Source organism: Rhinolophus ferrumequinum, chromosome 5, assembly GCF_004115265.2.
Source record: "Rhinolophus ferrumequinum isolate MPI-CBG mRhiFer1 chromosome 5, mRhiFer1_v1.p, whole genome shotgun sequence".
NCBI classification, from domain to species: domain Eukaryota; kingdom Metazoa; phylum Chordata; class Mammalia; order Chiroptera; family Rhinolophidae; genus Rhinolophus; species Rhinolophus ferrumequinum.
The window spans coordinates 81,803,199-81,818,268 of NC_046288.1; the positions used below are offsets into that span (position 1 = coordinate 81,803,199).

General features: G+C 47.3%; 1 protein-coding gene across 1 annotated transcript in view; it reads left to right on the forward strand.

Annotated features, from left to right (window-relative positions):
- Positions 1 to 12,520, forward strand: part of HS3ST1 (heparan sulfate-glucosamine 3-sulfotransferase 1) — a 29,619-nt gene extending 17,099 nt beyond the window's left edge. Inside the window, exon 2 of the mRNA XM_033106779.1 lies at positions 11,091 to 12,520. Within this exon, the coding sequence (XP_032962670.1) occupies positions 11,200 to 12,138 (939 nt within the window). The 5' untranslated portion in view covers positions 11,091 to 11,199 and the 3' untranslated portion in view covers positions 12,139 to 12,520. The remainder of the gene's footprint in view (positions 1 to 11,090) is intronic.
- Positions 12,521 to 15,070: the final 2,550 nt, after the last annotated feature.

Below are 15,070 nucleotides of genomic sequence, written 5' to 3' on the forward strand. Positions count from 1 at the left end.
TTGTTCTCTGTATCTATGGGTCTGTTTTTGTTTTATTTCGTTTATTCATGTGTTTTGTTTTTTCAGATTCCACATATAAGTGAGATCAGATGGTATCTGTCTTTGTCTGACTTATTTCACTTAGCATAATACCATCTAGATCCCTCCATGTTCTCGCAAATGGGAAGATTCCATTCTTTCTTATGGCAGAGTCATATTCCATTGTATAAATGTACCACATCTTCTCTATCCAGTCGTCTATGGATGGGCACTTAGGTTGCTTCCATATCTTGGCTATTGTAAATAATGCCACAATGAACACAGGGATGCATGCACATTTCTTTTCAAATCAGTTTTTTGCTTTCTTCGGATAGATACCCAGAAGTGGTATAGCTGGTTTGTGTAGTAGATCTATTTTTAATTTTTTGAGTAATCTCCATGTTATTTTCCACAGTGGCTGCACCAATTAACAATCCCATCAACACTGTGTGACGGTTCCCTTTTCTCCACATCCTGCCAGCACTTGTTACTGGTTGATTTTTTGATAGCAGCCATTCAGAGAGGCTACTGTGTACCTGAACCCCACGTCCTGTCCCTGCTGGCCCGTGCAGCCTCATGTGCTCTGCAGTGTCCCATAGACTATACTCCAGTGCCAAATCTCCACACCCGCACAGCCCTTCTCCTGCTGCAAACTCTACCAGCATGTACGCCCCTCTGGGACTTCCTGCCCCAAAGACCCCAAGTCTCCTCCCACATTATGCGCAAACATGGATGGCCTGTTCCAGAGAATCACCCCAGGCCCTCTGTGCTCCTCTACCAGCTCCCTCTCTCTCCCCTGGGCTCTCCTGCAGCTGTGGCTGCATCTGTGCTAACCATAAACATGAGGGTCGGTTCTCTCCCATGTGTGTCTTCGACTTCACAGAGTGCCCCCAGGGATAGTGACCAGATTATTTCTGCAACCCCAGGAACTCAGTGCAATCTTAGAATCATCAACTTGTAAAAATTGAAGTGATCACCTGTGGGCAAAGTGTGGACCTTACACATCAGTCTGTGCAGACTTGCCCTCCAGTCTTTTTACCCCTCAAGTTTACCTTACATGGCAACGGATATCCAATTATTACATTCATAAAAATCAGGAGTTTTCACTTAAATATCCATGGTCAAATCTTGAAAAAGCCAAAGATCAGACCACACTGGACCCTCGTCTCTAACAATGTCTGCAAAGTTGGCAGCAGCTGGCTCTTTAGACAGACAACGTCCACGGCCACTGACTGCAGTCCCCACTGGCAAACCAACTGCATGTGTTGACGTCACCTGCCAGGATCCGGGGTAGAGATACACCCCTGGAAAGACTTACGTAGCAGATGCAATCCAGGCAAATCCCTTTTCGTTACTATTTCTTATAAGGCCTATGTATTAGCCTGGTCAAGCAGCTGTAACAAAATACCACAAACTGGGTGGCTTAAACAACAGCCAACATTTATTTTTCACAGTTCTGGAGTCTGGGAAGTCCAAGATCAAGGTGCCAATGGATTCATTTCCTGCTAGAAACTTTCTCCTGGCTTGCAGATGGTTGCCATCTCCTTGTATGTTCCCGAGGCAGAGCGCGCTCTGCTCTGTCTTCCTATTCTGAGAAGGACAGTCGTCCCATCATGGGGACTCACATGACCTCATCGAACACTAAGCACCTCCCAAAGTGCCCACCTCCAAGTGCCATCACACTGGGCATTGAATATACGAATTTGGAAGATCACAAACCTTTGTTCCTCACAGGCTGGCTTAAGAAGTGAGATGACTCCTCCCTCCACCATTGCCCATGCAGGGGAAGGATTCCCTTTGGTTTGTACATATTTATTTTCAGCTGCAAACTAGTTACTGTTTTCTACCCCAACACAAAAGAAGCACTGATTTTCATGTGTTTAGGGTTCAGTGGGGTGGGCATCAGGAGACCTCAGTTTCCCATTCAACTCAGCAAACCCTGCTACTTGAACTTGGGGTTCCTATTCTCTGTCTACCTCAGTTCCCCCTTCTGTAGGGGTCAAGACAGGGCAAGATGATGGTGGACGGCCCTTTGGTCTCTGATGCCCCGTGTGTCTTTCCTGACCAATTGTGGGGAATGCATGGGATTTATGGGTGCTCACCTCCCATGAGGTGCTGTCAACTGTCCACCCCAGCCAGGAGGCCCCCATAATCAGATGGCACCTATGGGGAGCTTGGGGTACACTGGGAGCAGGGACTGAATCCACGCACACTGGAAGGCACGGAGGCAGCCGGCTCCTGTCTGCAAGCACAGCCCCCTTTTCCACTCAGTAATAAGAGAGGCCCCGTCCACCCTCCTGTCACGGAGCTCCGCCCTGCGCTGCCTGTGCAGGGGCGTCTCTGCTTCTAATGAAGGATTTATTTAGGTCACCACTGCCTTCTGTGCACAGCAGCGCAGATTAAACACGTTAGGAGAAGTAGCCCCTCCCCCTTCCCTCACGGGGGCCCGCACACACGGGGCTGCCCGTCATTCATGCAGGGGCGGTCACGAGGGACCCACTGCATGCCCCTGCACAACCCGAGAACCCGGACCCTTGCACTCCGCCACCATCCTTTCTCTGTCCTTTCTTCCTTCAGCCTCTGTCTGGTTGAGTAGCCACAGTACTGTGGATCAAATGTGTTTGGCTACTGATCATCGCTGCGTCCCATTTATACCGCACAGCCTTACTTTTTAAGGGACGAAAATAGCTCCCTGATTTGAGGACTTGCCATGGGCCAGGCAACATGGTAATAACACCTTCAGCTTCCACGGAGACTATGGTATTGAACCTTCACACTCAGTGTGTAGGGCCAGTGCATTCCACAGAAGGCCCCCAGTGTCACTGCTGTCTGGGGGATTTGAAGTGTAGAGCTGAGATTTGGGCCCGGGTTTTCAGCTATAAATCCTCTGTGAATCTTAGCATCTCCCTTCCATCCCTTTCTGCAGATAATACCACCTCTGTGGCCAGACTGATCCCTCTCTATTTTGTCTACTACAATTGTTTTCATCCTGGAGTTAAAAACCAACTGCCCAGACAACAGTAAGAAACAAACACGGAAAGAACATTGGTCACGCAGGCTCAAGGCCAAGGCAGTCAGAGTCCAAATCCCACTGGGCACAGACGTTGCAGCTCACAGGTTCTGGCCTTCCAAGGGCTGAGGGCACACCGCCAGTTTCCCTGGGAGCTTCTTAGAAACACAGACACGCAGGCCTCGCCGGGACCTCCTGGGTCAGAATCTACATTTTGAAGTCAGTGCCCGGGCGAGCGGTGTGCATGGTGTCCACGTCTGAGTTTGGAAAGCACTAGCCTGGGTGATTGTAACTGGGAAGTCAGAGGTCCTGGGAGGGAAGCTTTCGTCACCTCCCACCTCCAACCTGCAGCTCCTGATCCTGATACGTCTACCGTCTACCTAATCTCTCACCTGATTTGGGGAAGAATGCTGTGTGGGTTGACTTCAGACTACCTATGGGACAGGCTGCATTTTTCATCCCCGTTGTATCATGTAGTACTCAGAGGCTCAGAATCAACATGGCGATATATTTCTTCTGGCCGCAAGTCCCTGCGCTTGTCACCACACCTGCAGCCCTCCCTGGCTTGCCCAGGTACCTCCTTCCTTCAATCCTGGAAAGCTATGTTCAGTATCCAGCCTTTTATAAATAAGGAACTTCCCCGCGTAGCTGTGGATGGAAGGCGGCCTGGAATGCTGGAGTAGCTGGAAGAGAGAGCGTTCAGAGTCCTCCTCTTTTCCAAGGGGAAATGGGGCCGATTACATTTCCTTGCCCCAGACAGTGAATGAGGCCCAGGGAACCAACAACATCTTGTGGATTGACCTTGGGTCCTCTCCACCCTGAACTCTTTCCACCTCCTTCCAACCCATAGTGATTACCATAAGTACATCCAAACAAAAGCGAATGTCAGCATTTGTTGACGAGTGTCGTGTGTGGGCAATTTCAAGACAATAAATATTTATGTGAGTCTTGAGACATCCCTGTCCTTTCTTAGACTGCCAGGCTCAAGCTCAATCTATTTCCTTTCTTGGTTTCCAAGAGGACCTGCCAGGAGGGAAATCTGACACCACTGCAAAGTGCGCTTAAGTCGTTGTGCAAAGATGAACGTGAAGACATGCTTGACTCCTAAAGATGAACAAACGATCTTATACTGTTGATTGCTGAGAAGTTGGTAGTTGGGTGCGGAAATGACAGCTGTGTTGTTCAAACTGTGTTTACCCAGGTTTCAGCGCATTCCAGAAAATTAAATCACTCAGCTCCCTGGGAAGCTGGGAGAGAAGCCATTCCTGTATTGCAGTGCAATGGCCCTCATCCTTTCTGCTCGCTTATCACGCTCTTGTGTGAGCCCTCCCTGCCTGGGGTGCACTCCTCACTGCCCATGGGGGGCAGCACCAGTCCAAGGAGAGAAGCACAGCGCACTTTAGAGATGGCCTATGGAATTTTAGCTTTCAAACTTCCTGGGACTGTGACCTTCAGAAGGTCATTTAACCTGGAAAGCGTGTTTCCATATTTGTCATGGGGAGAAAGGCAAACGGTTAACATTTGTTGAATGGCTACTATGTGCCAGGCATTGAGCTGTATATCTGGCGTGGGTAATCTTATGTAATCATGATGGCATCCGTAAAAAGTGGATTTTAGCCCATTTTGCAGAAGGGCACATTGAGGCCAGTCAGGTAAGAGGCTTATCTGAGGTCAGTTATCTCTAAGAATCCTAGGCTGGACCTGGCCAATTGCAAAAGCTTCTTTGCTTTTCCACTACTGCATACCATGTTTTCATTTCTTAAATACACACACACACACACACACACACACACACACATAAAATACAATGAGAATAACCACCTGTGAGTATTGTAAGTATTAGAGGGGATAATTTACGCTAAGCACAAGTGCTTAGCACCCGACACACAGTGGGAGCTCAGTAAGTAATCTTTTCCTTTCCAACACTTTTATTAAAGCTCTTCAGGGACTTGCGGGCCAGTGCTTTGATCATCCCTGGTCTCCTAGTGGACATGGTTGCCTGTGCTAGCGGTGTCGCTATCTTGCGTTGAAGGGCGGGGAAGGTGTCCTGCAGCTGGATCACAGACACCACTGTTCCTGATGCACTAAATTGCTCCCTTGCAAAATATTCTAGTTATCTCATTGTATCCATGAATCTGTTGCATTGGTCGGACTGGGAGAACAGAGTGTAGGTAATTACACTTGAAATCTAGGTCATGCTGTGAAGCACGTACATGTAATAAGACTTATGGAGAAAATTAAAATATTTTTGAAGGGTTATTTCCCTGTCTCCCCTCCTTTTTTAATTAAAATACTTGCTAGACTCTCAGGTGACCTTGTCCTATTACCCTGAGAAATTTTGAGCCCCCCCTTTTCAACATCTGGTTTCTGCCTGACTCTCCAGAGATGGAAAACTACATTTTGAGGCGCTCTTTTTCACAGACAAACTGTTGAGTTTGTCTTTCTATTGAATTAAAATTCTTTCTCAGTACCTTCAGCCATTTGTCTACCTCCCAACTGTTATACATTCGACAAGTCCACTCCGCAAATAGGATCTCTAGCTCCTACTTTGTCCAAGAAATCATGCCAGGCTCTGGGGGGTGCAGCAGAGAGAGACAGGATACTGGTGTGGGGGCTCTGAATTGACATTGTCAGCAACAAGCAAATATAACTTTGGAGAATATATGAGGAATGTAAAACGGGATGATGTGAAAGAAAGTGATTAAAATGGAGCGGGCGGGCTCCTGTTTCAAGGAAAGCCAGTGCTTGAAATAAAATCTGAATAACGAGAAAAAGCCAGCCTCTGAAAGCCTGAGGCCTGGCATCCAGGAAAGAGGGCGGGAGCAGCCAAGGCCCAGAGCTGGCATGAGCTGGGCGTGTCCAAAGGAACAGAAAGGTCAGTGAGGCTAGCAGAAAGGCGGGTCCCATGCCAGGGGCCTTCTGGACCTGGAAAGGAGTTTGGATTTATTCCAAGTGCAAAGGAACCTCCACCTGGAAAATCCCACGGCCCCTCCCTTGTGTCTTCCCTTCCTGGCATGTAGTCTACATCTTCACGGTGGGGCCCCGGGACGCCTAGTGTTGCTGATGGGAAAGACTGGTCTTTTGAGTTCTTGAAACTCAAGGCTTGTTTATCAGAGCAAACTGAAAACAGCCTCCCTGATAAAGGGGAATAAACAGAGAGGGGCCTGGATCTCTCTGTGGGGCTCCTTAACCCATCTACAAAGGGAAGGAGAGGTTCGGTTTGCTCATCTTAGCAAGTCTGGGGCTTTCAAAGACATCCTGCCCCTCGTCAAAGAACCAGTGCCAGGCATGAAGGGTCAGTAGGACCAGCGGCTCACAGCAAGAAGTCCAGTACCGACTGGTACACTAACTGGGCATCGCCAAGGAGTCAAGCGGGAAGCCAGGCTTTGCCTGCCCAGACTGAGTTTGAATCCTGGTTCTGCCTTGAACTTTCTGGATAAACCACTTCCTTTCTCTTAAGCCTCACGTTCTTGTGATGCTATCAGTTCTCTTGGGGACTCTCAGGGAGCATCACAGGGGCCATATGAGCAAAGTTGGCAGCCTAGCGTCTGCTCTGTAGCAAGCAAGTGACACAGATGGCAGCCGCCATCCTTGCTTCTGGCGAGGGACATGGCTGCCCCGTACTCTGTCCGCGACCTTGCTGGCTCAGGACTCCAGACGTTCAGAAGGTTCCATTTGCTCAGTGTTACCTGGTTTGCTTCCAGAGAGAGAGTGAGGAATTCATCTCTGTGCTGCCTGCAAGTTCAGGTTTGCCTCCTGGTCCTTCTCCTGTTTAGGAAGCTCCTGATTTGTGAGCAGAGTAGGGGGACTTGCTTGTACGAGAGTGTTTTCCACACTCCAACAGCGTTCAGGTTAAGAATTAAAACTCTGCTCAGTGCTCTCTATCTCTGTGCTGCTCACCTTACTTGCCACCAGCCGCATGCAGCCTTGAGATGTGCTATAAGAGTAAATTAATATATTCCAGATTTTGAGGGCTTCATACAAAAAATGTAAAATATCCTATTATTTTATGTAGTGACTTATGTGTTGGAGTGATGACATTTTGGATGTAGTAGGTGACATAAAATATTGGGGTTTTTTTTAGTGTGGCTCCTGGAAAATGTTAAAGTGCATATGTGGGTCATTTTAACATTTATGATAAAAGTAATAATAATACATGATTTGACTGAGCGCCAGAGACGTCTAAATAAATAGTGGCTGCTGTTACCTTTGGGAGGAGTTACCGTCACTTACTTTCATGCACATCTTCTGATTGCCTGTGAAGGCTTGACGTTTTCTGAGCCTGTAGTAAAACTGTGTGTTACACTTTTATTTATGCAACTCCCCTGCTGTATAACTGCTGTGGAGAAGGCGCTGTGGTTGGCGTTATGGAGGGGAGAAAGCATTGGTGAAAATGGGGAATTCATCTCATGCTTTAGCTAAAACGTTAGCGACGTGGCTACATTCACTAAATACTTGTTTGATGAGTGAAAAAAAGGGCATATGTGGGTTACATTATATTTCTGTTGGCCAGTGCTTATTGATACGTAACCATTTGCGGTGGGTTGGAATTATTACTGTTTCACAGATGAGGAAACCAAGGCTACGAGAGGTTAAGCCACTTTGAAGTCAAAACCGGAAAGGGGATTCCTGACTCCATGGCCTGTGTAATTCCTTTTGACTCTTCTACTGAATAGAAGAGATGAATGAGTTGATCCTGTGCTGTATGTACCCTGTATGTCAGCTGATTCTGGCGTTGGTGGCCAGTGGGTTTTCACTGCAGGGTAGATTTGGGGGAAGGGGGGCTTTCTTCTTTAGGAGGCCAAAAACATTGCTATTGGTTTATGTTAAGACCACATGCCAGGGAGACCGCAGTATAGCAGGCAGAGTACAGAGCCGGAATTCGGGAGCTGCAAGTTCTAGGCCTGGATTCTCTATGTAACCTTGGGCAGGTCATCTCGGGGACTCCTTACCTATAAAATGAAAAGCAGGGACTTGACTCTCACTTTGATAGTCATAATCCCATTGTCAAAATCCCTGTGGCTCAGGTGTCCTGTTTATAGGTTCACCTGAGCTTAGAGATCGTTTCTTTTCTGAGAGTGTTACTAAAAGGCTCAGAAATTCTGGCTATGCCACTTAGAAAATCAAATTGTCCAACTATCACAGGAAGAAGTTGGCTCTGAATGGCCAGTGTGTGTGCATGATATATTATATATATAATTATATATAACACGTGACATATATATAACTTAGCTAAAGTTTCCTCATCCGCAAAATGGTAATAAGTTTCATACATGCACCTGCTATATATATAGCGCTCTCTCTCTCTGTCTCTCTCTCTCTGTCTCTCTCTCTCTTTAAATATATATATATAGATATATATAGCATGTGTGTGTAAGAGACCTTTTTTTCATATACCTCAAATATGTTTGGAATGTAGCAGATTTAGAATAGATAAATACATTTTTAGAAAGTTCTCAAGTAGAAACAAGGAGCTTTTGAACTACTAAATGCCCAGTTTATTTTTGTTTATTTTTATGGATAGGACAACCTATATTTAGTCTCTTCCCTCTGCTGACTGCTGGTAATTCCCCTGTAGGTAAAAGATCTCAGATATGCAGTGTGCTAACCAGGGTGCCTCATAATAGAGTGGGAAAATAGTCAGACAATATGACTTTCAGACCCGACCTCTGACTCAATCACTCAGGTACCTGTGGGAGGAGTGGGACCTGTAGTTGTTTGCTGAGTCTGAATACAGAGCTGTAAGATGGAGAGAGCAATTGTCACCACAAAGGAGGTAGGAGGCAGTGTGGAGTAGCTACTCTCTCTCTCACTTCACCCCCCCAAAACCCCTGTACACGTGCACACAGGCACCCATATACACACACACGCACAAACCCATACAAGCATGCACATGTGCCCACACACACACGCACGAAAGGCAAGCATAGCTGGTCCATTCAGTCAACTCACATGGGCAGTTGAGAAGGAAATGAAATTTGCCTGAACATACTGAAATGTTCACTTGACTAAAGCAAACGGCCCAGTAAATTGAGCTCATCCAATCAGTAGAACCAACCCTGAACCACATTTTGTTTGGCCAATGCTCCTTAAACATTTTCCTTTTTTTTCCTAAACAATTATGCCAGCTGATCTTGCAAGTCCCTTCTCCATCATCCGCAATCCTCTAAAGATGTACAGCTATTTAATTCCTTGTTCTTTAATATATATTTTCCAAACAGCTAATGTAGTTGAGATCTGAAGGAGGTAGATCAGTTGCTTTGATCACAAAAATGGAAACCCTGGATGTGATTCTTTGCTTCCACATTCTGGACAAGTTTTAAACTAATTAAGTGAATTTTAAGCCTGGTGTAAAGACGATGATGGGCCCTCTTAGTGGAGAATATTTTTATCGGCTTTCTAAGTCCCACAGTCCCCAAACCTGGCCTGTCTCCAGCCGATCGCTAAGTGTGTTTACGTAGAGATTACTTAAAAGACAGCTCCCAACCTCCTCTTTCTGGGAGAGGGTCAGACACAGACTGTGTTTATCAGCTCCCTAAAAACATTAACCATGACGGTCTGCCTTTGGGAACGCCGTGCCATCCTACCCGGCAGTGCCTGTGTCCTGGAGGGTCTCAATTGCCTGAATGTAGTAAATCTCAGATAGATAGAGAAGAAAAGGCATAAAGGAGGCAGTGTTTGGAAAGAGAGCCCTGAGTTTAGAGTTTTGAATTTGGGCTCTGAATTTTGAAATGGACTGAATTTTTGTGTCCTTGGGCCAGGCTCTCATCTATAACTGTCCTACCTTCCAACCTTATGCTGTAGGGTTGTGGTGACAACTGACTGAGCAGACTGCAAGACCACTTTATAAATAGTAAGGCTTTGCATGCAGGCAGACTTTTTGCTCTTTCCAGTAACCTCAACCGTTTATCCCTCTAGCCCCACTGCAAGTATTTCCCCTACTGTGAAGCCATTCCAAATTGTTTCAGGCAAAGCAAATGAGCATATGCCCTCCCAGTGCCCTGCCTAAACAAACTCATAACACACATCATGCCGATGCCTGCGGTCAAGTGGCATCAGTTAACCTTTCCCAATTTTGTGCTGAAATACAAGACACACCAAAACTCAATGGCTACGGACCACAGGGATGCATTCTCACTCATGAGCAGGGATGACTGTGCTGCAAACAGTGGTTTTGTGGGGTGACTCTGCTGCACCTCTGTCACCTTCCTGCTGGGACCAGCGGCTGCCCAGGGCACATTCTTTTCATGGTGATGGCGAAAGTGCAAGAGGGCAAGTAGTAACACACAAGACCTCTTAATGCCTAGGCTGGCAACTGGCACGTTGTCAGTTCTGTCCACATGCCATTGGCCAAACCCAAATCACACTGTTGGTAAGCACACTCTCCCACAGTGGAGCCATGGCAAGAATTGGATGCAGGGAGGGGTGAAGAATTGGGACTAAACAATCAGTGTTCCACATAGGTTCCCCTGCCTCTCTGCCTGGGGTTGGCAGATACTTAGTAAATATTTCAGTAATATTTACTGAGATCTAAAAGACCTTTCCCACACTTTTCTATATATTAGGTTGGTGCAAACATAATTGAGGTTTTTGCAATTTTAACCTTTTAAACCGCAATTATGTTTGCACCAACCTAATAGAATTTGGTAAAGTACAGCTGCGGGGCCAAATCTCTCTGATTTTGTGCAGAGAACTAAACATAAATTGTTGAAAAAGAAAAAAAAATATTTAACGATGCATGCAATTATATGAAATACAGATTTCCGTGTTCACAAATAAAGTTTTGAGACACAACCACACACACTCATTCACTCATTCCTTTGTGTATTGTCTGTGGCTGCTTTAGAGCAGAACAGCAAGCATGCTTGGAGTTGGCATAGAGACGGCATGTCCTGCGAAGCCTGAAACATTACTGTCCGGCCCTGCACAGAAACTGTTTGCCACCCCCTGCTCTAGAGGATCAAGAGCAGAGAGCCTCAGGGAGGTGAATGCCTCCCCAAGACTGCAGAGTTATAGCTCTGCGTGGATTTGGGGTTAACATTGTCCCCTCTTTGTTTCCTAGTAATCGGCAGCCCGTGACACCCATGTGCCAGTGATCAGGAGGCATTTCCTGCCGCAGTGCTTCATGACCCAGCGACGCCCGGCCCAGTGAAGCCCCCGTGGTGTCCGGCATGGCCGCGCTACTCCTGGGCACGGTGCTGCTGGTGGCCCAGTTGCAGCTCGTGCCTTCCCGCCCCACCGCCGCTGCAGGGGCGGAGCCAGGCCAGCAGGAACTTGTGCGGAAAGCGGCCCCGCTCCAGGACGAGGGCCCCGACGGCGCGGCCCCCAACGGCTCGGCCCAGCGGCTGCCGCAGACCATCATCATCGGCGTGCGCAAGGGCGGCACCCGCGCCCTGCTGGAGATGCTCAGCCTGCACCCCGACGTGGCGGCCGCGGAGAACGAGGTCCACTTCTTCGACTGGGAGGAGCACTACAGCCAGGGCCTGGGCTGGTACCTCAGCCAGATGCCGCTGTCCGGCCCGCACCAGCTCACCGTGGAAAAGACTCCCGCCTACTTCACGTCGCCCAAAGTGCCTGAGCGGGTCCATGGCATGAACCCGGCCATCCGGCTGCTGCTCATCCTGCGGGACCCGTCCGAGCGCGTGCTGTCCGACTACACGCAAGTGCTGTACAACCACCTGCAGAAGCGCAAGCCCTACCCGTCCATCGAGGAGTTCCTGCTGCGTGACGGCCGGCTCAACGTGGACTACAAGGCGCTCAACCGCAGCCTCTACCACGTGCATATGCGCAACTGGCTGCGCTTCTTCCCGCGGCGCCGCGTCCACATCGTGGACGGCGACCGCCTCATCAGGGACCCTTTCCCCGAGATCCAGAAGGTCGAGCGGTTCCTGAAGCTGTCGCCGCAGATCAACGCCTCGAACTTCTACTTTAACAAAACCAAGGGCTTTTACTGCCTGCGGGACAGCGGCCGGGACCGCTGCTTACACGAGTCCAAAGGCCGCGCGCACCCCCACGTGGACCCCAAACTCCTCAACAAACTGCACGAGTATTTTCACGAGCCAAATAAGAAATTCTTCGAGCTTGTCGGCAGAACATTCGACTGGCACTGACTGGCAATAAGCTAGGCTTGGAACCTTTCCTATTGTAAGTTCTGGTGTACATCTAGGGGGAAAAAAGAGAATTTTAAAAGGGCATTTAAGCTATAATTTATTTGTAAAATCCATAAATTACTTCTGTACAGTATTAGATTCACAATTGCCATATATACTAGTTATATTTTTCTACTTGTTAAATTGAGGGCATTTTGTATTGTTTTTCATAGTTGTTAGCATTGTGTAATATGTCTATGAAGGAACTAAGATTTCACTGCAAACAAAACAAAACAAATTCTGGAGACACTATCTTTTTGAATATAATTAACTTGCCCCCAACTCAAAATAGCTGTCTGTATTGCTCTCATTGGAGAATCTATATTCGTTTGTTACTTTAAAAAAAAAAAAAAAAAAAAAAAGGTTTTCATGGCTATTACGTCTGTTTGTCCCCCTCTCCTTTCTTCATTGCTCGTTTTAATTTTTAATGTCTTGCTGTGGTCATCAGATTTATTTTTCACTTGCATTGTAAGATTTATCTTCACTGAGATCCCCTATTATTCTTGGAGGAGGCAGTTTCACCCACTCCTGACTTCAGGTGCCTGGGTGTGGATTTTAACGCCATGTAAACTCAAAGCGGACAAAGCAATATTAAGACCCGGGACATAGTTACTAACTAGCAAGAGGTTCCCTGCCATGCATCTTTGCCTCAGAGTGCTTGCATATATTTCTGACCTCTGCAATGGGCAAAACCTACAATAAAGGCGGACCAATCCTGCAATAAAGGGGATTAAAGCATTGGCCTTAAGAATGACCTTGGGACTGTGTACTTTGCCCCAGGTGGCAATTTTGTCTCCGCAGATCCACTTAGAATAGAAAAGAGGAATTGAAAATGTATGTGTCCCTATCTTGTAGATTCTGTGAAAAGCTGAGTAAAAGGGTAGCCTTTTGCTTGGGTTCCTGTCTGTCTATTTCTTGAAAGCTCAATATGCATTTATATACATATATTCCCTAGACTTTGAGACATAGATACGTGTATGTTTAAAAATCAGCTCTGAGTTTGGAGTCCTGAAGGTGGAAGAAAATTTAAAGTCCCCAGCATTAAAGTCAAAAGGAGAAAAGCACAGAGCACAGAGAAGTACAGGTACCTGTGCCTACAAGTGAGAGGCTGAGTTCAGTTTCACTTTTGCCCGTGAGAGGCTGGATTGTTGGAGGAGCCTCAGGTTCCTCATGCTGTCTTTCTTCAGTCAGCTTTTTGCAGGATTAAATAAATTGGATTATTTTTTTTTTCTGATGAAATCAAAGCATATTCATTATGGTAAAATGAAAAATACAAACAAGCGAAATAAAGCCGTTCCCTGACATACTTTATACTTAAGGCAGAGGAGTGAAATGGACATTATCGATCATCTGCATACAAGAGCTCATTGAAATTTTTCCCCAAGCAACCTTAGGAAGTAGGAATTATTATGGCAAGTTCAAAGTGGAGGAAATCATCACGAAGAAGATAAGGAACTTGTCAAGTTCGTATTGACCCTAAGCCAGAGCTCAGAGTCCACATAGAGCCAAAGCCCAGGTTTGGCGTTGTTTTTCTGGTTTGTTTTTTTTCTACCCGACTCTTTCCCAACTCAAAAGGAAAGGCGCAGCCTCAGAAACAGCTCTTGTCTGCTTAACCTGACAGATCCCTTCCCTGGTGCCAAAGGTCTTCCATCCCAAGGGGTGTGCCTGGGCTGGAGGAAAGAGACAAGAATGAGCCTGCATTCTTCTCAGTAGTTCTAGCAGGGAAGTGAGTCACCTTGGTCCTGTTTCAGCAGCTGCAGCCAAGCCTGACCTTCGCATGGCCCACGCCCCACCCCAGGCCCTGCATTGACACTCTTCCTCCTCAGAACCCATTGAGGTTGTCATTGACAAACAGCACCCTAGAGGGCATGGCAGAAGTCCTCCTAGCAGGCTTGCCCTTGACGTGGTAGGTTGCAATCTGCAGAGTGCTTCCCTCTGCAGCATCGCTGGATCTTGCTTTTATCACCCCCATTGAAGAACTGAAGAAACGAGAGGCCCAGAAAGGTTAAATCGAGTTTCCTACGCCACCCAAATACTTGGTGGCTGAACGGAGACTCCAATGTGAGTTTTCTGACTCCCAAGAGGATGGCCTTTGCAAAATCCCGATGAATGCCTGTGGCCTCATGGGGGTGGTATGCTCGAGGCATTGACAGTTGGGGCAAGAGGTGGTGGGTAGGAATGGAGGAAGGAAGGACCAAGCACTGGGGACATGGTCTAGCTGCTGGGGCTGGCACAGTTGATGACGGGGGGTGGTCCAGGTAAAATCATCAGTGAGTGTAAATTCAGTAATTGTTCATTTAAGGATTCAGGGTCTTGATTAAGAATGTATTCATGGATGTCTACCATGGGCAAAGGGTTGGGGTCCTAGTGGCTACGTCTATCTTTCCATCTATGGTTCAATTCCAGCCTGCCATTTGGAAGGTACAAGGACCAAGAACCCATCACTCCAGACCTAGCCCAGGCACTTCGAGCTCATCTGAACACTGTCAAATGCAGAGGATGCCCTGCAGGTGAACTATACCACCTTCATAGGAGCCAAATGCCATGACTCAGGAGCCAGATGGGCACCTGGGCCCTCCCCAAACACACCCTAACACCGATTCTATTCACAAATAAAAAGATGCCAGCTGCAGGGAGTGAGGTTCCTGCCCCAACCGGCCCAGGCCCAGGGGCAACCCAGGGGCCTTTGGAGAGGAGCTGAGAGCAGCTGAGCAGAGCCGCAGCTTTTGTATTTAGAATATTTATTGCTACTTGATGCTTCTGAGTCAGGACAGCCCCTTCCTCCAGGAATCAGATAGTGCTGCACTGTTAACCCTGGTCACCAGCTCACACTCTGAAATGTTTCTAGTTCAGCAAAAATGATGATGTATCTCTGAGCATAGGGTCTCTTTTC